At 35.9% G+C, this 21,022-nt stretch overlaps 1 protein-coding gene across 1 annotated transcript in view; it reads right to left on the reverse strand.

Moving 5' to 3' along the window:
- Positions 1–21,022, reverse strand: part of CRACR2B (calcium release activated channel regulator 2B) — a 49,356-nt gene that overhangs the window by 21,064 nt on the left and 7,270 nt on the right. Inside the window, exons 2-3 of the mRNA XM_072421693.1 lie at positions 2,875–3,092; positions 1,933–2,044 (exon numbers count right to left, since the gene is read on the reverse strand). Coding sequence (XP_072277794.1) covers positions 1,933–2,044; positions 2,875–3,063 — 301 coding nt within the window. The 5' untranslated portion in view covers positions 3,064–3,092. The remainder of the gene's footprint in view (positions 1–1,932; positions 2,045–2,874; positions 3,093–21,022) is intronic.

Here is a 21,022-nt window from a genome sequence, read left to right on the forward strand (position 1 = left end):
ATTAAATAAAATAAATAAATGCTAAAACATGGTATATACCTCCTCCTTATTAGTGGAGGAAGTTGGTAGTTGCATAACTTTTCCTGAAACAAGTTTCAGGCTCCTGCATAGGCACAGTGACTACAGCTGGTTTGAATTCCATCTCCTGGATGAAATATTGACAAATCTTTAGCAATACAGATGTAGTTTTGTTTTTTCTTTGAAACCATTATTTAGTCAGATATGTCAGGAATTTCAGGTTAAACAATATCTGCTACTTTAAGTGCCTTTCAAGTTTTTTACTAATCAACAGTTAAGCAGCCACAACACTTGGTAAATATATTACAGAGAAAAAGAAGATGCTAGGTGTAGATACACAAATGTGCTGAATGACTTCTTGAAAACCAATTTCAGGGTCTAGGTCAACAGAATTGGGTCTTGTGGTAATTCATCATTGTGAGATTTCATGTCATCTTATGACAACCAACTTTTTTGTCACTTTACATATACATACAATGTATAGGTATCGGTAAACAGTCTAAAGTTTTTTATGTATATTATATTTTGAGGAATGTACATATATATGATTTTGATGTATCACCTATCCATCTATGTAGACCATGCATCACTCTTGAAGAAGCCCACCTAGGTGAAACACGTTGGGTATAATACTTCCAAGAACAAACATGGTTGCAAGTATTGTGTTTAGGAATCTGATGTATAATACCAACATCCAAACCCCATGGCTGTTTAATGGGCCATGGATATGCCTTATGTACTGTCTGTAATTTTGTATACCAAATGTATAAGCCAAAGAAGCCTCTTTAACCACAAACCCCTCTTTTTTCTGTCTCCTCATTTCTCCTTAGATATTCCATGGCTGCATTTGATCTGCAGTTTACCTATTTTGAACCTGCATTTGACCTACTGCAAGCAGATCTGATGCAAACAAAAGCTTTTACCTCTTGTTTTGGTGGCTACTGTAAAATTTAGTGTTTTCCCTAATTTTCTGTCTCAGTGACAAAAAAAGTAAGTACTGTCCTTTTAGGCAATTTGAAAGAATATATCATTTATCAGTACAAAATGTTCTACCTTAATGTGACCCAGAACCAAGGTACAGAAACAATTATTGAACTACATTGTTTTTTTTCTCTTCAGCTTTATTTTTATAAGCGTTTATACAAATGTTTTATCACTGTAATTGTTTATTATAGGAGGAGAAGAGAAGATTTTTACAAAATTAGTTTTTTTTTTCTTAAAGCTCAACTAAGCCAGGGCAGCACTCACATGCTTACCCTTGCAGACCCCTTTTTATTAGATAAGATCTACCCTCAGTCTTGGTACAAAGATGTTAAATTGCTTCGTAAAGAGTATGCCGATTTATAGGCAAACACATTTATAGTAAACACATTTATGCCCATGCACCAGAATGAACCAAAGTGTTTTAGACACCGCAAAGTAGGTGGGTTAACAGGTGTTGTTGCAACCTACAGCAACTGACAGGTGTAAATGAGCCTAATGAAAAAAAAAAAACACAAAAAAATAACAGTGCTTTGTGACCAATTTGGTAATTCTCCCAATGAAGGATGCATTTTCCTTGTACAACAGCAGCAACAGAATGGCCACAGATGCCCCAATATATTACGCCGATCTTTAGATATTCCCACAATAAATGGGGTGTTCATCAGTTTCTCACAAGAAATAATGGTGTTCTCTTGCAATTGGAAGTGCCCATTTGGCTAATTGGCCTAAACTTTTATCCTATATTAGAACAGAGCAACGAATCAATATATCATGAGGCATATTGGTTTATCCTTTAGAGTTGTGAAAGCCCATGTCTTGGAAAGATAAATTCTCATCTATGGCCATCCAAAGTTTGGATAATACAACAGACCCAACACAGAACATATTTCATACAAAACAAAGTACTGTAAGGTTGAATGGTGACATTACCAAGACCCATGCTGAACTCCACAGGAGTGAGATAACCATTATTACTCTGGTCCAAGCTGTCAAATACAGCTTCCAATTGTTCTGGGGTGAGCGGAAGTTCATTTTGCAGCCGCTGTGAAAAACAAAAGATGTAACTGAAATCTCTTCAGGACACTCTTAGGATAAATTAAAAAAAACAAAACAATATATGTAAAGGTCTATGGAGATAGCGTGAAGATATGTTAGATATGATCATTTTGTTTTAGCCAAAATATGGTAACTCAAAGTTCAAAAAAAGGTTAACATCACAAAGTAAACTATCATTTTTAGCCCAAAGCAAAAATAGTGAGTATATTGGGCTTGATTCCTTAAAGCTCTCAAAGACTGGAGAAGATAGACTATCATGGGACAACCTTTGTATTCCAGCAAACCTGGCATGGATTTCTTGAAATCATTTGCAAATTGTTGGCAAATGCTTTCAATCCTTGACCAAATCCATTCCAGGTTTGCTGAATCACCCAGGTTCTCCCAGTCTATCTTCCTCAGACGCTAGGAGCTTTAAAGAAAATCAGGTCCAAAGTCCAAGCCACCTTAAACAGGCAATAATAAATACACAGTAAAAAGAAAATGACATTTAATGATGAACAAACTTTTATTGACCGTTGATGCCTAACCTTATTCTCCACCAGATCATATCAATGTGTTTAAAAAGAAAACAATTGTAATATTGTCTTCCCTGGTTTCTGTAGGCACGTTTTATGGCCAATAGTCCACTGATAAAGGAACACATTTACCACATCCATTTTGGGGGCTTAGCACAAACTTAAAATTGATTAAAGCAAACTCATCATCAAATTTTTCAAATAAAAAATTATTTTAAATTAAAGGGTGGACAGCCATTTTATAAAAAGGAGGGAAAAATGTGTTTTTTTATTTTTCTTCACCGAGTTCCACTTATTTTACCTGTAGATCTCGCTTGGTTATTAACCCCTTCTCATCTTTATCGCAAAGCTGGAATAGTTCCTCAGCTTTTCCCATCATTTCTTCAGGTTCTGTGACCAATGAAGAGGCTGATGATATCACTGGCACTTTATACCCCTTCCTACCCCTAAGACAAGGGGAGCACCTCAGTGGGGTTCCCCGATGCTCCATGTCTGCAGGGTTGGGGGGTTGGTGGATTCCTGCAAAGAAAATAAATACATAATAAAGTGCATAATCATTTCTAGGGTAGAAAACATTAGCCAACACTAGCAGCAAAAATAAAATAAAATAATAAACCTTCTGATGTACCATCAAATCTGCATTGATGTAAATGAAGATAAAAGAATTAATGTTTTTATATGTAAGAACTCTATTGGATTGTAAATTTGAGCACAAAAGGTGATAATCAGAAAATATTCCTTTCCATTTATTTATGGTCTAAAGCCATACCCCTTAGCAACTCTTTTCAGCAATGGCTTTTTTTAAGGACATTTTTAAAGCCTATACTATATAAAGCATTTTGGTTAGCATAGCTGGTTGTCCAAGTTACAAGAATAGCTTATATTACAAGGACAATAATCTTTAGCAACTAATGGTCAGTAATACAAAGTTACATAAGTAGCTAATAAAGTGTTTATGTACTATTAGAGCCTCATAAATTGATAGCCACAGAAACCTTAACCAGTGAGTATCACATGCTTTCCCATTCTCCTTAAATCCCAAATAAATGACAGTAGTATTCTAAAACTGCATGTTTGCTTGTGCTGGGCCATATGGGCAGACCAAAAAGAAAAAGACATCATTCTAAAAGATACCCATATATGCAAGGTAATGCAACCATCAAACTGTCAAGAAACTTATTCTCATTCTGCCACTCACAGAGCAGTGAACACATAAATTTGTTTACTCACTCCTACTAACCCCACATGAAGTGGACAGAGGAAGGAGCAGGAGCTGGCAAGTATGCAGATCTTACCTCCATGCACTTTGTTGAGAAAAATTTCTGAGCTTGGTAAATCTGAATAAACATTTTTGCCTTGGTGCATGGACCACTGCCCTGAGACTAAAACATTTCTCAAATCTATCCATGCAAAATAAATATATATATATATATATATATATATATATATATATATATATATATATACACACATACACACACACACACACACACAATAAATGGCTAAAAACCATCCAGAGCTCAATTAATTTGCCTTAGTATAACACTGATAAAAGGATATGAGACATGTTTTCCACAAAAAGCATGTTGAGACTAGGGACACAAAAAAAGTGAAGTGTAATATCTGCATCAATACATTTGCAGTGGTGAATGAAGTTCTCCTAGCACCAACTGGCCTATGTTCAACTTCATTTCACTGGAACCTTTTTCAACAAAAAAAAAAAATCATCTACGATAACTGATCTAGCCAAGTTTGATAAAATATTTTAAAATGACCATGTCAGATAAGTTTGTTCTCAAGTACCTGTAATATGTTTCTTAGCAAATCCACCTGTACAGTGGAAAAACATTCTTTTATTCTTAAGCAACAAACACAGAACCGTCACTTGTTTAAACAGTGACATGACCAGGTAAAACAACATTTACCGTCACTTTCTATACATTAGCATGGAACAAAAAACAAAAAGCATTGTTCGGATATTGAGTGATCAACATACAAGATGATGTGGAGACAAGCACTCTGCCACGTAAAAGGTCAAAGATACATGCAATAATAGTCATTTTCATGAATTTATATCCTGAAATCTAATGACTACAAGTTTACCAACATTTCCATTAACCTAATGTGACCCCAAAATGAGAAGTAAATGGAAACCTCCACCATAGCATATAGCATGGACAGCAAATATAATCTGTCATGATTTATAACTATTTCCTTTTCAAAGGAGAAATATGTTGTTTTGCTTAAACATGGTGAACAGCTAAGCACAGGACAAGCTGTTCAGTTACAGGGATCACGGGTTTCTGTGCAGAAATGAACAATTCATAACATCTATGCCAAAACTAGGTCTCGAAAAAGCCAAGTAAAACAATGTTGGTCTTATTGTGTTCCTTCCTTCATTTTTTAACCATGTTTTGTGTTTAGCCCCTGCAGAGCCCAGTGTGGTGCTGCTCCTTTATTGTATACGATCTGGGTCTTAGACCAAGCTGCATTGCTGTACTGCGCTGTAAAATGCAGACATGGTGCAGTCTGGCAGGTGTCAACACACGCAAATCCTTTGGAAAATAAAATAGTTTACATATATGTATTTCCAAAGCCCAGTTCACTTTGCTTAGTGAACACTGAATATTCCTTTAGGTATTTTCCTAGAGATCAGCAAAAATAAATAAATATAATGCTAAAGTGATGTTTATTGTGATTTATTTTGCAAAGAATTATCACTCTATCCATCTTCTGTTTAGAAACAGTCTTGAGAACACAATGAGAGATTCTTTGAGTTTTTAGCATCTTTTATGTTGGCATCTTTTCTCTAAATAGCATACTAATGCAGAGCAGAGCATAACTTAATAGGAGTAACACAGATAAATGATGAACCGCTACCGAGAAGTGTATACAGATCTGAAGACATTACAAAACATAGACAGGTTCAAGGACCATACAATGGGTGGACAGAGAAAATAGGAGTGAGGTACTATGTAACAGGTTAAGGCAAGGGCAACATGAGCGAATATAAGGGGGCACAAGGCACACATTTTCATAAAAAGGCCAGGAAAATATGGGAACTTAAGAAGTTATGAGGCGCTGGGTTACAGTTAAAGGTAAAAACTGAATCACAAAAGAAGGCATGGGGCACTGGGTTATGGGTAGTGGCAAAAAAAGACATGGGGGGCATGAAGCACTGAGCCACAGAAGACTTGGGTAAAGAAAAGGAGATGCTAGGTCAGTTGTGCTGGGAGGATAGGAGGACATAGAAGATTTGTCCGAGCCAGGATAATGTATGTTGCTTTTTAATGATCCCTCTGTTTTTTCTCCAGGCTGCTGTTTTTGGCAGATTGCAGCCTTGTTCTTAAATTTTGTGGTATGATATACGCCAGAGGTTTTGGTGGAGAGCCCAATGACTTTCAATTGTATTAAGAATTCCTAATTCACAGCATGACAATGCTACTGTGTGATTTTAATGCACAATGAACCGTGTTGTCACACTGTTTAAGAATGTGAAAACACATGGATCCAGTGGCAGGGTCATTAGAGGGGATCCAGTTGTTTATAGCAAACTTTTTAATATAGATGAAAAACTTAGTTAAAAATATTTATACCAGCCCTGGATGTAAATGAGCTAACACTTTCTGAAGTACCCATACCATCAAGTCTCCAGCACTGCTGTCACCCTGCAGGGTCACTGTGTGTATTTGGTCAAGCAAAGCAAACAGTTTTGGAAAATTTCTCTGCTGATGGTCATGAACCTCTTCGGTTTACACAAAAGAAACTGAAAACCTTATATACTGTATTTCAAGTAAAGTTTACATACATTTAAATGCAGAAATCCAGACTGGGTTGCAATAGAACTTTTATGTATACTAAAACAAAAACACCCCAAATTGGATGAAAAAATGCAATGTAATGAATATTATACCACGACTAGGAAATGAGACAAACATAGAAGTAGCATACAATTCCAAAGTGCAGTGTTAATACATAATACATTAAAGAATAAGCTAGAATCCAGGAAAAAAAATAGATAATACATGATTGCTTTTTAAAGTAATATTATCTTGCAATGCCTATCTAAATGCACTACATGAATCAGAATACCAAATCAAATGTATTGAAAAAACCTTTAGCCCATCTCTCAATTATCTCATCTAGGACTCGTACTATTTTAGAATTGCTACTCTCATGAGCATCTAACCTGTGAATGTAACCCTTACCATGTATGACCTACCTGACCGTAACCGTTATACTATCTCTTATTAAAATAGCACTCATTCCCCCTCTCTTTCTCTCACTCAAAACTAAAAATGTTTTCATGATTTCATATAGGTTGTAAAAAAAAACGCATTTTACAGTAAATAAAAAAGTGTACATTTTACTTTACAATTTGTCCTATTTAAATGAGATTAAAATTGTGTTTGGTGCAAAATTGGAGACTATTTGATAAATATATTTTATTCTCTAAATACAAGTGTTTGGAAGTCAGTTTATGACTGTGAGGGCTCTATATGGCTCTGTGTCAAGATTAAACACTGTCAGTACAAAGAAAGATCCTTGTGTTGTACTAATCTTTGATCCAATCTGAATTGTCAATATGGACGTTGCAGTTCCTTGAGGCCGCGTTCACACTGCCTGTGTTATGAAGTATTATATGTATTTGGTGGGGGTTTTCATGGGTTCTGTGCTACTTTGGAGGGTTCTATCATACAACATAATTTTTAGGAAACGTTGAGGCCGATATGGAAGGGTCATTGTTATGCATTGGGCTGTTTACATTACAATGCAAGATACATACTTTCTTGGGTTGCCATTGACATCAGTAGGGTGTACAACCAGTACTAATGCAATTAAAACTGTTTTTTGGCAAACACAAACTAATGCAGAGGACATATGTAGACCACCTTTATTAAATACAAAGGCAAAGCATTGCACATGTATTGAAGTGTATTGCAATGTATTTGTTAAATAGCTATGGAATGCAAGGGGTGTAAACAGTTTGTTAATACCGTTCAAGTTTCTGGAATGGGTAAGGGTGACACAATATAGCACGTCTGTAGGCAAAGGACATGCCACCGATACCCCTAATTGCATAGACCATGATAAAATAACACACAATTAATGATTACCGGTAATTAAATCCACAAGATGTGTTTTTCAGCTCCCCTTTTTCTTAAAACTAGCATTGCAAATAACAACTAGAAATATGTAGAGGTTGGATGGAAGGTTTAGTACGTATTACTGAGGCTTATACAACAAACGTGATGGGGATCTTAAAGAATAACAATCCCCATGTATTAGGCCAACTCTGCAGAAACGACTACTGTGTATGAATGTTGTGTCCCCTGATATGCTTGTTTAACATCTGCAATGCAAATATACCTGTTTGATGAAAGACATAACTATTGGCTCTGATCTGCATTGAATTAGCCTCAGAAAACAATATCTGAACTTTAACGAGAGATAAGACTGGGCCCTATCCAAATGGGCAAGTGAATGTAATATGTCTAGAGGTGGAGCAAACAGGTGTGTTTCCTTTAAACTTTTACAAAGGATTAACAAGGGTGTGTACAAAATTGCACTTTTGTAAATTGGCACACATTTATACTAGCTGGACTTAAGGACAAAAAACTGTTTGAAAATACCCTTTAGCTTTCAACCATCTATCATTGGTATGTTTTATTACCAAGGGGTTGGTTTAATGGTAAATGTTTTCAGCCAAGAGTTATTCAACTTTTAGAAAGTGTGAACTTTTACCCAGGATTCATACATCTGAAAAATGTGTGAGTTTTGGAGAAAAGTTGAAAAGGTTGGGTAAATCTTGATTAAAAACAACATGGGACCTTGGGTAAAAAATATGGAGTGCATACACTCCATATTGCAGACACACAAAAAAGTCCAAAAGGGTCAGATTAGGAACATTCAACACCTAAATGTCCAGATAAAAACATAGTAGGAAAACTGGCGCAGTCTTCATTCTTGCTTTTTTTATGTTGCTTATGTGGGAAGATTAAAGGACAACTATACAACTGTATTCAAACAAGAACATTTATTGGAATAAGGAGTTCACTAAAAAATAAGACCCCTGCAACCGAAATATTTCTAAAAATTATGGAGGCATTGGTGTAAATGCCTCTTTACTACATTCAAAAAAATTATGCAAACATACAACCATTTCCATATGCAAAAAAAGAACATATTACTGCCCGCTATTTACTTTGCAAACCCATCTCTTGTCTAGTTACTTGATACTTAGCTGACTGCTTTCCATTGGGAATTGTTTTTTAAAGGCCAAATTGGATACTTATTTTTTACTTTTTTACCCCTCCTAAGAATTGCAGCTAATTTGTCTAAGTACAATTTACAGTCTCAGCAAGATAATTTCACTTAAGTAGGTAAAGAAATAGTGATCAGTATTCTGTTGCAACAGTCTTTCTATTCTACGTACCAGCTTTAAAGATTATTTTCAAACAAAATTACAATAAAACAAGTATAGCACACCTCGATCACATAAATACATCCTTTAAAAATACCCTGTAAGTCAATGTGCCAAAAATACATCAAGTTCGTTATACTTTGTGTGCGGGATGACAACACAGCATAATTGTGTAATGAAGTGTTGTCAGCCCTCCTAGCTCACTGTTCTACATACCTTATAAACGAAATGATCTGCAATCCCAAGGAAAGATGAATAAGGTTCCATAAGGTAACAGAACAATTGTGAAAAAGAATCAGGAGAACTCTGAATTGCTGACATGACCAACAAGGCTTTTATTTAACTTATCAAATACAGTGAAACACTTTCGGTGGTATATTAAGCAGAATAAAATGGGGCAAACACAAGAGCATTGTAGGGGTTTACATACATTTTCAATCACATTATTTTATGCAATGGGCATTGAATTTTGTTTTACAAATGATCATTCAGTTCTTGTTCTTTTATGAACATTGTCATGCAGTGTACCCATGCCCAGTTTGCATCCACAAATCTCCCTTTATATTGTTCTGTTATATTTGGACATGATTTGTGTTGCACATTGTTAAAGCCATCTGCAGTGCCAGTGTCAACCTGGCATATATATTTGGCTCATTATCACAAGTGTTAGATATCAAGGAAACAATTTCACCACTTTGAAAAACAAAGCAGAATTATATTGGAGTGATTACATAACATGAAGCAACCCAATACAAAACACAAATGTGTGAAAGCTTATTTCTGTGACAGAAGGAGGACAGGAGGACCCATTACCACATTGCTGTAAAAAAAAGAAAAAAACGTTCACATGCCTTTAGCTGAAAAGATCATAAAATGGTTTTAGTGCATTTTTATTGCATTGTATTAACACAACTCATTTTTCATATTTTTACATGCACTTTCTTCCTTATCACCTTTGTCATTAAACAGACATTTGATTTACATGATGCACTAATTATACATACTGTGTTTTTATGTGCTGCCCTTGACTATAATCGGACATGTTTTATTACCACAATGCACCAAAGTTACAAAAATAAATATTTTTCAAAAATGCAACGCACTGACCTACGAAACATTAAAGTATGTGAAGAATTTTTAAGATTGTAATGGAAATGATTTCTCACGCTCTTTTGCCTTCTTTGATTGTGTTTAGTAGTAAAGTAAAATGCAAAGGTGTAACGGGCCCTAAGCAAGTACAATGTTCTCTTTTTTTCATAAAATGTCCACACTTTCTTTAAAATTTCTTTTCCTGTAGGCTATGTACAAATGTTCTCAATCAGAAAGACTTTCATTATTGTTGCCATGTTGTAACAGAAAACAATGCTGTCCAACTGATCTAATTTATGTTAAGGTGCACACACAGACATAGATCTAGGTCTAATATACACAACAGACTTTGTAAATATTTATTTTTACAAAAAGTATGTACAAAGCAAAATTAGAACTATTACATATACAAATTTTTCATACAACATGACTTTGACTACAACTATGACTTTGCATCCATCATCAGAGACGAAGCATATTTATAAAATGCTTAAAGCCCAACGGAAGCCAAAAGTGAACAAGGCAAATTCTAAAAATAACCCGTTAGATAAGTGAATACAAACAGGAGATGGGAGCAACATGGTGGGTGGAATAACTGATTTATGAGACTTGCACACTGCACTACAGTTCATTTCCACTCATCTCCTAATTCGACTGTTGGGAGGATCAATCAGATGTGACCATAAGGCATCAAAATACAAGAAATGCTAGACTACTTTTCCCAGCATCCCTGCATTACTGTAAAAGTTAAGTTTCTATATGAGGACTTATCCATATGAAGTAGGTGGAAACTAAGGCATATGTGATCTTAGGTTGGTAAGAAAAAGTGCACTGCTGCAAACAATCACCCCCCCACTCCCTGCCCTTCCCCTTTGATAACCCCCACCCCTTGAATACTTAATTTGCTTTGCAGGTAAATGCCTTGTTACAGAGTCTAATTTTCTTTGCCTATGTTATGTTCTTGAATAGTTGCTTTTTTTTTATGCTCATATTAATGATTATGTTTATTTAAGCCCATTCTTTATGTATACCTGCTACTCTGATTTGTTTTTATTTTTTACCTTTTTATTCAAAAAATTTTGCATAAACATCTATTGAAATAAAAAAAAATTAAATAGGAAATTAGCCAATATGGAGGCCAGAAGCCCTAAAAAAAAATGTTTTGATGCGTATATAATCCCCTACCTTAAACTGAAGGACAGATTAGGTAAAAGAGCAAAATATGGAAAGCTTTTGTGGAGGTTCAGATTAGGGATGAGCGAGCGAGATTTTAAAATTCGATCTCGCTGCAAATCAGGCCATTCTCGCTTATTGAAAATGTAAGCAAGAACGGCCTGTGTAAATTCGGCCATCGAGATCAAATTTTTTGGGACCTGCAAGAGGTAAATTGTAAACTGACAGGTCCGCTCCCCTGATTGCTTTTGCAGCCCTGTAGTATGTGTTCTTGGATAGAGATTCTCTATCCAAGAACACAGGAGTACCTCGGCTGTGGTCATCATGAATGAAGCCGTAGGAATCATCCTGGGTGCGATCCCCGGGCACTCAAGGTTAAATAAGGGAAGCCCTCATTTAACCTCTAGTTCCCCAGGATCGCACACAGGAGGATTCCCACAGCTGCATTCATGAATGCAGCCGCGGTACTCTTCCTGTCACTGATCGCATGCAAAACCCGGGCACTTGAGGTTAAATGAGGGCTTGCCCATGGATCGCACACAGGAGGATTCCCATAACTGCATTCATGAATGCAGCCGTGGGAATCATCCTTTAATGATTCCTTGATCTTCCGATGGGTCTGCAAAATCGGTTTGACGAAATTTCGCAGACCCATCAGAAGTTCAAGGAAATTTTCGCGAGAATGTCAGAGGCATGCTCGCTCATCCCTAGTTCCGATAGGATTTTCCAACCTTGCTGGTAAGCACATGGGCCAAACATTCTGTGACTTCTCTTACAAAATGTTGCAGCTATAGATACGCAATTGTAAATGGGTGAATTTCTATCATTCATTCCATTAGTGTTTCCCATCAACAGAAGACCAAAACATGTACAATTTTTGGGAGTCCGAACATAAAACTGAAAATTATTTCCTTTCCACTCCCTATCCAATTACATAAAGCTGATATAAACCAATGTGCACAGCTGGGTCTGGATATAAAAACTGACAAAATCATAAATCAACAATGCAAATGGGTTATCTGAAATATATCCCCATATTTATGCAGTACAAGCAATATAGGAAATATTTCCTCTGCTTTTATTCTTTGCTTATGTGTCAGAGGATTTCTTAAAGTTTTCTTCTGCTTTCAAGGTTCAGCCCAATAAAGATAGCATAAGAAGAAGACTTCAGGCAAAAATGTCCATTTAAAAGAAAGATCCGGTGAAAGCTGGTCACCAAGCTTAGTGATATTAGCACACACCCCACATCTCATTTTAGTGGAATTCCTAGCAAACCTCCTACACATGCAGGTAAAATAATTGTAAACTGACTAAATGACACATTCTGTTGTGCAGATTATGCTTTTATCTCCAGTTGAAGTTAGGCTGATATCAAGTGTGAGTTTGTTGCTTAGATTAATTGCTGCAACAAATTACTAATGGATGCAATTTCCAGCTCCAAAGATCATGGAGGTAAATTAATGTGAATATGATAAAATTGAAAGCAGACACACTTTTTTATTGCAGAAGAGACAGGTTATTTCTTTTCTGCAATAAAACAATATTACCTGCCTTTAACACAGCCCTTTGTATTTGCATGTGCAGCTCAGTGTATGATCCCGGCATGCCTGGTTGCCAGGAATGAATGAACTCCCATGCATACCTTCCATTCTGGATTGGCCAATCAGTAAACCTGAAAAAGGATCAGTTAAAAATGTCTGTGCAGGCAAAGTAGCCAGGGTAACTGTCGCTGGTGAAAAAATCTGCTAACACCTATTCATTCAGCTAAAAAGTGCCTAAAATAAACATAAAATTTTAGCATGTCTCACTAGTAGGATATAAAAAATGAAAAATCCCTTTTAAAAGGGAGAGGAATCAAGCAAATTCATTGTCAGTATGACATGGCCCTCACTGAATGGGACTTTTGGAGCTAGAGTGCAAACGAAAGTCATTGACCATTAGACATGCAGCCATGAGAAAACAAGAAAATGTTGCAGCCTGGTCTATATGTGAATGTTTTTGTTTGGTGGTAAACACCATAGGATGGCTGAGCAGGAATGGTCACTTTCAAATATTGTGTTGCATTAATGCATGTGTTTCTGTCTGAAAGTTACATGACACCCCAAATGTCCCTTGCTCCAAAAATGTCCCACATGCAAAGTGGTGCATTGAGTAGTAAGTTCAAATAAACGGGCTGCTTTACTGCACACCAAATCAAAAAGCAACCAGCTGCAGTGCCAAATTCAATGCCATTTTTCCAATTATGAGTCAACACAATAGCAACTACTGTTATGTATCTAATAATTAACTCTAATAGAAAATACACAGTCCTGGATGTAATTGCAATTTCAATTAGCCAAAGTGGCCAATCGGGTTTTATGAATTAACTTTTAAAAAATGGAATTATATTGGTTCTTATAATTACCAACTTTTTTTTTTTTTAAAGGTGGAAGGAAATATTCTGCTGCTCTTTTCCTGCCCCTTTTAATTTTTAACTTTTCTATGTATTACTGCATTGGAATTTCCCTCGTTTCATGACTGCTAAATCTTCTTCACCTTATTCTGAATTTCCACAAATCTATGGTACATGTATCTAAGTCCAGACAAATAAAATCTCTAAAACACCGGGGTTACCAGAACTCATTCCAAAAATTAATTTTCTGTTTGCAAAGTGAACTTTAACATAGCTTAGTGAATGAGTTTAAGTTTAAATCATCTGATCGAGTGCTAGCAAAAGTCCTGCATGTTTGGGTATTTTTATTGCAAAGACAATATTGCTTTGTTACCACTCATTTACAACTTATAAAGATTCACCAATTATTACATTAGAGGACTTGACTATGAGAATAATGCTGTTTACTGTGTAATACTTTTTACTATTTACCATGCAGGGAAAAGGAGCCTATGTTCTTTAATGGCCACCACCCCAGCAGAACATACCTACCTCTCCAATTTTACTGCTGAATCTCATGTCTCATCCCAAACAGTGACACATGTAGGTAAAGGGATTTTGCTGCCAACGCCCCTTGCTTCCCCTTCTTCCGAAATCCACAATGGCTCCATTGGTCTGGGGGGCAAGGAGGTATTTAACAGCTGGGCCAGTACTTCTGGAGATATTGCCATCAAACACACCAAAGCACACTGGCAGTGACACACACTGGGCATTATAAAGTTACATGTTCTCAATACAAACCTAAAAACAAAGAATCCACCAGAAGAGAATGTGCCCAAATGGTGAGAGCCACATAGGAAGCAGAAACTGATAGATGTAAAAATTTGTGACACAAAAACTACGTTCTTTACCAACATTCACCTTTTACTATATCCACCAATCAATGGTGAACATATTTTAGGCCACAGAAATCTGTCTTTACCATGTTGGTTGTGTCCAGCCCTCCCAGGCCAAAATGTTTCCAGTCATCCCCTTCTATAAAGCAACACAAGCCTAACCTTGCCACCTTCCTTCTATTTCTGATATTCTATCAATACCTGAACTAATAAATTTGCCAATTTTTTTTCCAGCAATGCAGACAGTAAATGAGAAACGCAAATATTAACAACACATGTAACATAGGAATTTCTTTTCCAGGCTTTCAAAAATATATTGTGTGCTAGTGTTTCATTTCATGTCTATTAAGTATATGGAAGACATGGATGTAATTCCTACTTCAGATCAGTAAATAAGTGTTGGGTAATATGGTAAAATAAGCTACCTTTACACTTACATGTTCCCACAAAACAAACCAATGCCCCATGCATGTGAATATTTTGTTTGGAACCCCAAAACACTGAAGGAATATACCTTAGATGCCCTTATACTGCAGAATACTGTAAAGAAAGTGTGCATTGGTTGAGTGTGGCTGGAAAAATGGTGCAAGTGAGTTTTCTAGTCCATGACAGAAGAAAAAAAAAAGTTTAAAACTTGAGACATCAAAACAAAATCTAATTGCAAACACCTAATAAATATAGCCAGCGAATTACATGATACAAACCAAATGAAAGGAGATCATCTTGGTTAAAATACAGTTGCACACACAACCTGGAAACAATGTTGTTTCTCATCTGAACACCACATATATAACAAAAATTTTTTTCTCCAACATAAAAGTTGTGAAAAGAAAAAAAAAGGCAAATGGATCACCCTTTCTATATACAAGGTGAACAGCCAACACTTCACAATTTTTTAATCTAAAAAATAGATTAACTGTGCACAATAGATTGTACTGTGCACAATATTGGGCATTACCTAAATATAGTTTCTATCAAGGTTACAGGAACAGACAATAATAGTTTTGCAGTTATCCTGTGCTATGTTGTTCATAGCCTTCCATTTGATATCCAGTTTTGAAAGGTAATTACATCTTAGATAAGACTAATTATAGAATTTTGGATGAGATAATTACATGATGCAGTCAGGTCACTAGTATTTCACACTTATTTTACTAGACTGAATACTTAAAAACTTGACTGTCCAGTTCAGCACTGGTCACCTTGATCCTGTTAATGATCAGTGTACTGTTAGACATGATCTCAGCAGACTTTTGTGGACGAGACTTTCTTGTTTTAATCTGTCCTTGAATTATTCCTAATTTGGACTGAAATACTGTATTACCTAATTACTTACAAAGAGATCTAATTATGTAACATGACAAAGAATGACTCAATTTAAAAACAATCATATTTTGTAGCTAGGGGATAACCAGAGAAATCTGTTTTGAGTTTGGTATAACTGCAGCATGTGTGCAAAATTTGGATCATGGCCAAAACAAAATGGAGGAGTGGCCAAAAAAATAACCAGTAAAATACCATGTCATCACAATTTCAAGCAGATAATGGCAGGAACAGATTTTACTAAACAGATAAAATCTCAGAGATATGAACAAATTAATAAGAACAAGCAGATTGTAATAATATGTAGATATTCCAGCCACAGGCTGTAACAGATCCCACTGTAACAGGGATGTTTGCGGTCAACATGCAGATTCCATTGACAGGCAGTTCATTTTCAGTTACTTATTCCTTGGTGACAAACTCTTTGGAGCCCCATCTGGCTTGTGTCCTTGGTGGATCATGTGGATGGTTCAGCACTGGGCAACAGGGGAACATACCGCACAACATTCAAAAGCCCCTGATCCTTCTTTCCAATTCATTAAAGGGTAGGCTAACCACATCTTCCCTTACACCTTCAGTTTTCTAATTCTGCAACAAATATGAAGTCGACGCAATTGCCAGAATGACTCTTGGAGCTTTATTCTAAAGTCCTGTGGAGTGAGGGGGAAGCTAGAAATCTGACCTGGTGGTACAGCAATCTGGCCAAAAAGCTAGAGTAGCTGGGTCAATCCTGGAGAGGTCTGATTATTTCTGTGTATTTTTTTAACAATTCATTTATTTATTTATTTTTATTTAAACAAAAACATTATACATATAATATACTAGTTATTTTGAAAAAATATAACAGCAGTACACTTATAATACAAAGTATTAAAAAAAACATATTACCAGAAATGTAACAGTTTATAATCATCATGAAAAGTGTTACAACGAATACTCTCTAGAAAAAAAAAAAGGGGGGGGGGAGTGAAAAAAGGGCCTCTAATGGCCTTATATATCTGTGCTTGAATATCAACCTACTAACATTTAAAAAAAAAGGGGGGGGGGGGGGAAAAGAAGGGCCTCTAATGGCCTTATATATATCTGTGCATGAGCGTCAACCTACTAAAAAACGTGAAGAAAAAATTTTTTTTTTTCCACATACCTTTACACCCTCTTATTTACTTTTATGTATAAACTCATACAAATGACAGTTCATTCAAAACAAAAACAGCAATCGGAGTGAATGTCCTTCAGATTTATTGAATACTATTCAGACAATATTATCCAATAAGAATGCATCTAAAATAAACTTACCCAACAATTATCTACTTAGTACCTATATTGATATATTAAAAAAAGAATCAAGGAACTCAAGATTTACCATGAATATCTTCAATACATCGGCCTTATACATTAATCTTGACCAATTTCTGTGTAGTTGTTAAAGGAGAACTTACCTATGACAGTTGTGTCTAAAAAAAGGGGAACAAGGGATTGCCAATGGTTGCCCTGCTACTGAACATTTGCCTATCATGCCTTGTCACTGTGTATCTTTAGGAAGGCATCAATCTTGGTAGTATTAGGACATCACTTCCTCGTGTTAGTGTCTCTAACAAGAAGAACAGAGATTTACGCAGCAGTGGCACTACTGGACCTCACTCAAACACACTGCTATTTTACAGCTGAAATTCAAAACTTAATAAACATTTCCACATATTCCTTAAGCAGATTTACTATTTCTAAATGTTATCCATAACAAAGGTAATATTCACTTTAAATTAAGATAAGTTTTAACTAGTTTTGAGTTAAATTTTATAATAGCATATGGTATCGGCCTAATTGCTAATGTATTTTTGCCCACACACAGAGTTCCTTTTCTAGATATAAAACTATGCTTACTGTCACATAGTCACAAGGCCAAGAATAAATAGTTAAGCTGTTACGTAATCCCTTCATCCTGTATGTACAACTATTATTTAAACAATGGGATGGCCGTCATAAAAAGGTGACTATAAATACCTGTTAGATTGGATAATGTGATACACTCTCTATATAATCAAACTAACTTTCAAGGATCATCCATGGATACGTAGTAAAGAAACTTTTTAGAACAAAGCATGCAGCCAATGAACACACAGCAATATAATTATAATGGTTAAACTCTCTACTTTTTATATCAAAAATGCAAAATTAAAGAGATTGGATGAAAAGTTAAGTGAAAAATAATGCATTGTTAGTTGTGCATGTATCAAATCAATGAGGGACAGCTTAGGACGAAAGAGGGACATAGGGATCGGTTTCCAAAGGCGGGTCTATTGAAAGCTATCATTTTAGCAGTTTTACCATACAGCAACATGCAAAAAAAAATATTGGAACATTAAAGCCCTGTCTATAACCTAAAATACCTACAAAACTAAATAATGATTAACCTGATAATGCAGTTTTACAAAGGTATTTTCTCTACCAGGTTTATCAGAGGTAACCAAAAGCATTTCCTACCTTGGTTTTTATTGTGCCCCCCAAATACTTTTTAGTTTAGTGTACAGTGGTGTCAGAAGCAAGTCTGATAAAACAATCTTTCAAATTAGAACTACCGCTGTTGATAGTCAGGTATTTTCCTTTTGTAGCAGTTCATTTGTCAAAATGTTTTATATATAATAACCTAATTAAAAGTTAAATTTTAATTTCTGTGTGCTGTAGTCATTGGTATCCTTTATACATTTCAATTAATTTATGAACTTATTTGCAAGTATTTGCTGGCTGGTACAAGGGATAGCAGGTATAGAAAAAAAAATCTATTACATAAAGCACCCCAAATTTGGAGTGTTCTCTATAAAGTAAATGTTTCCCATGGTCAAAAGAAAACTTCCAATGACTCATAGATTGGAATGTCTAGCTAAGGCTGGGTCTAGACGGACCATTTCCCCAGCGTTTAACCTAAAGCTTTAAAAGGCCCATCTTTGAAATTCCAATGCGCTCCAATGGGCTAATCTACACCAGAGTTTTCTTAATGCACTTTTTAAGCGTTATAGATGAAGCTCCTTGCAACATTTTAAAAACTAAAATGCAGAGTTAACGAGGGTAAACACGCGTTTCCCGTGTTTATAAATGCTTAAAAACATAATTGCGTTAAAAAGCAGCACAACGCGGCATGGACCTTTTCTAGCAGTTTAAAGGCAAACATTGGTTTTTAAAGCCTCAGGTAAAACACTGGGAAAACAGTCCATGTAGACGCAGCCTAGGATAGTCGTTCCAGGAGTGACAGATTCATGGACCTCCCCAGGGCTCATTGGTTTGATCCCCCATCACCCCATAGAGAAGGAGCTGACAAGAAAGTCAAAAAAGCACAACGGGACCGAGCATCATCTTGTTAGAATCTAATGATGTTTTAGGAGGTTTGTCTACAATATAGCATGGATAGTTAATAATTAGACATTTTTTTCTGCTTTCTATCGTTTTGCAGGAAGCACTTTTTTGCCATTTTAGTATAGCAACAGTGTGGCTTTAATCATCCATATGGTAAGTATTTTTCAGTTCTTCCCACAGATCAAAATTGTGTACACTAGCAAACAGGAACAAAGGATTCATGCACTACAGGATTTTAAGCCTTCGCAAATGACTTTTTCCACGGCACATATCAGCAGTACTTCAGCAGAAGCTTTAGCCTAATACCCGTCATCGTCATATGACTCTCTGGACTGGATTCCAATGTTTGCATTGGATTTACAAAGTCCAGATTCTAATTTACATACTGGGAGGAAGAGATTTGATTTCATTTTAAGCTTCTTTTCATAAATTTGAATTTGAGGACAAAAAAAGTTTACAGCAGTAAAGTCAGTAATGAAATACACCGAGTATAACCAATGTAGATGATGACAAGTTATTTAAAAGAAAAGTTCAGGCCTGCAACAGCTACTGTATGTTTATAGATTTCACCTCTTCCCTAAGACCATGAACTTAGATCAAACATTCCCTGTAACTGATACAGTAACAACAGTACAGCTTTTGAAAAGTGCGTGAATGCAATAAAACACCGTGTCAGTCAGTGGGAAAAATTATAAAAGCAATGGATCTTTATCATTACAGGTCCAAAACCTTCAGTAAAAAGAATGTTAATACACTGGATAAAAAGTTGATCCTTTGGCTTCAGAAGAGTAAGCCATACATCTGAGTCATTCTGTGTTAGTAATCGAGAAGGAGTAAAAGACAGAGGGTCAGAACACTAACCAGATAAGTATTTTTTGAAACCAGGTCAACAATGGTAGCTTCTGTATTTCCTTAGTATACATAGTAGGTTAGGATGAAAAAAGACATAAGTCCAACTAGTTCAACCACTCAGGAAATAAACATATCCCAGATATAAAACTCTATAAGACATAGTTGGTCTAGAGGAAGGAACAAAAAAACCCTGGTACAATTTGCTTCAACAGGAGAAAAAATTCCTTCCTGATTCTATGAGGCAATCGGATGTTCCCTGGATCAACAGTCTCTGTTATTTTTACTTTAAAGCCTTAATACCCAGTTATATTCTGTGCTTCTAGAAAAGCATCCAGCTTTTTCTTAAATAAATCTCTAGTAGTTGCTGAAACTACTTCCTGAGGGATCCGATTTCACATTTTCACAGACGTTACAGTAAAGAATCCCTTCCTTATCCGGAGCTTAAACTTCTTTTCCTCCAGACACAAAGAGTGCCCTCTTGTTATAGGTCCCCTTTATCCAGAAAATGACATTAAACATTACAAATGTTCAAAAAAGATCATCAGTGTACCCTAGGTATCTGTAGTACAACCCATCCTACCCCACTGCCTCATCCCCCTCCTACACGTGCCAGCTATTCCCAACTGTCAAAATGGGTTGGGAGGTGCTTTGTATATACAGCAAAAGCTGGTTTCAAATACTTAAAACTACTAAAGCCGAAAGATCAGCTTTATATCTAGACAATCATCTCGAGTTCAGCATTGGCAGCTTTTAATATGTCATGTTATAGATAACCCAAAAAGTATGCAAATGCAAAACAAATTCACCCAGCACCAGAGTACCACAAAAAGCTATTGGGCCTGATTTAATAAAGATCGCCAAGGCTGAGGAGGATACACTTTCATCAGTGAAATCGAGTGATCCAGCAAACAAGGAATGGATCTGATCCAGGATTGAAAACATTTGCTAACAAACAGCAAATGTCTTTAGGAAA

Source organism: Pyxicephalus adspersus, chromosome 9 (genome assembly GCF_032062135.1).
Source record: "Pyxicephalus adspersus chromosome 9, UCB_Pads_2.0, whole genome shotgun sequence".
Classification (NCBI taxonomy): domain Eukaryota; kingdom Metazoa; phylum Chordata; class Amphibia; order Anura; family Pyxicephalidae; genus Pyxicephalus; species Pyxicephalus adspersus.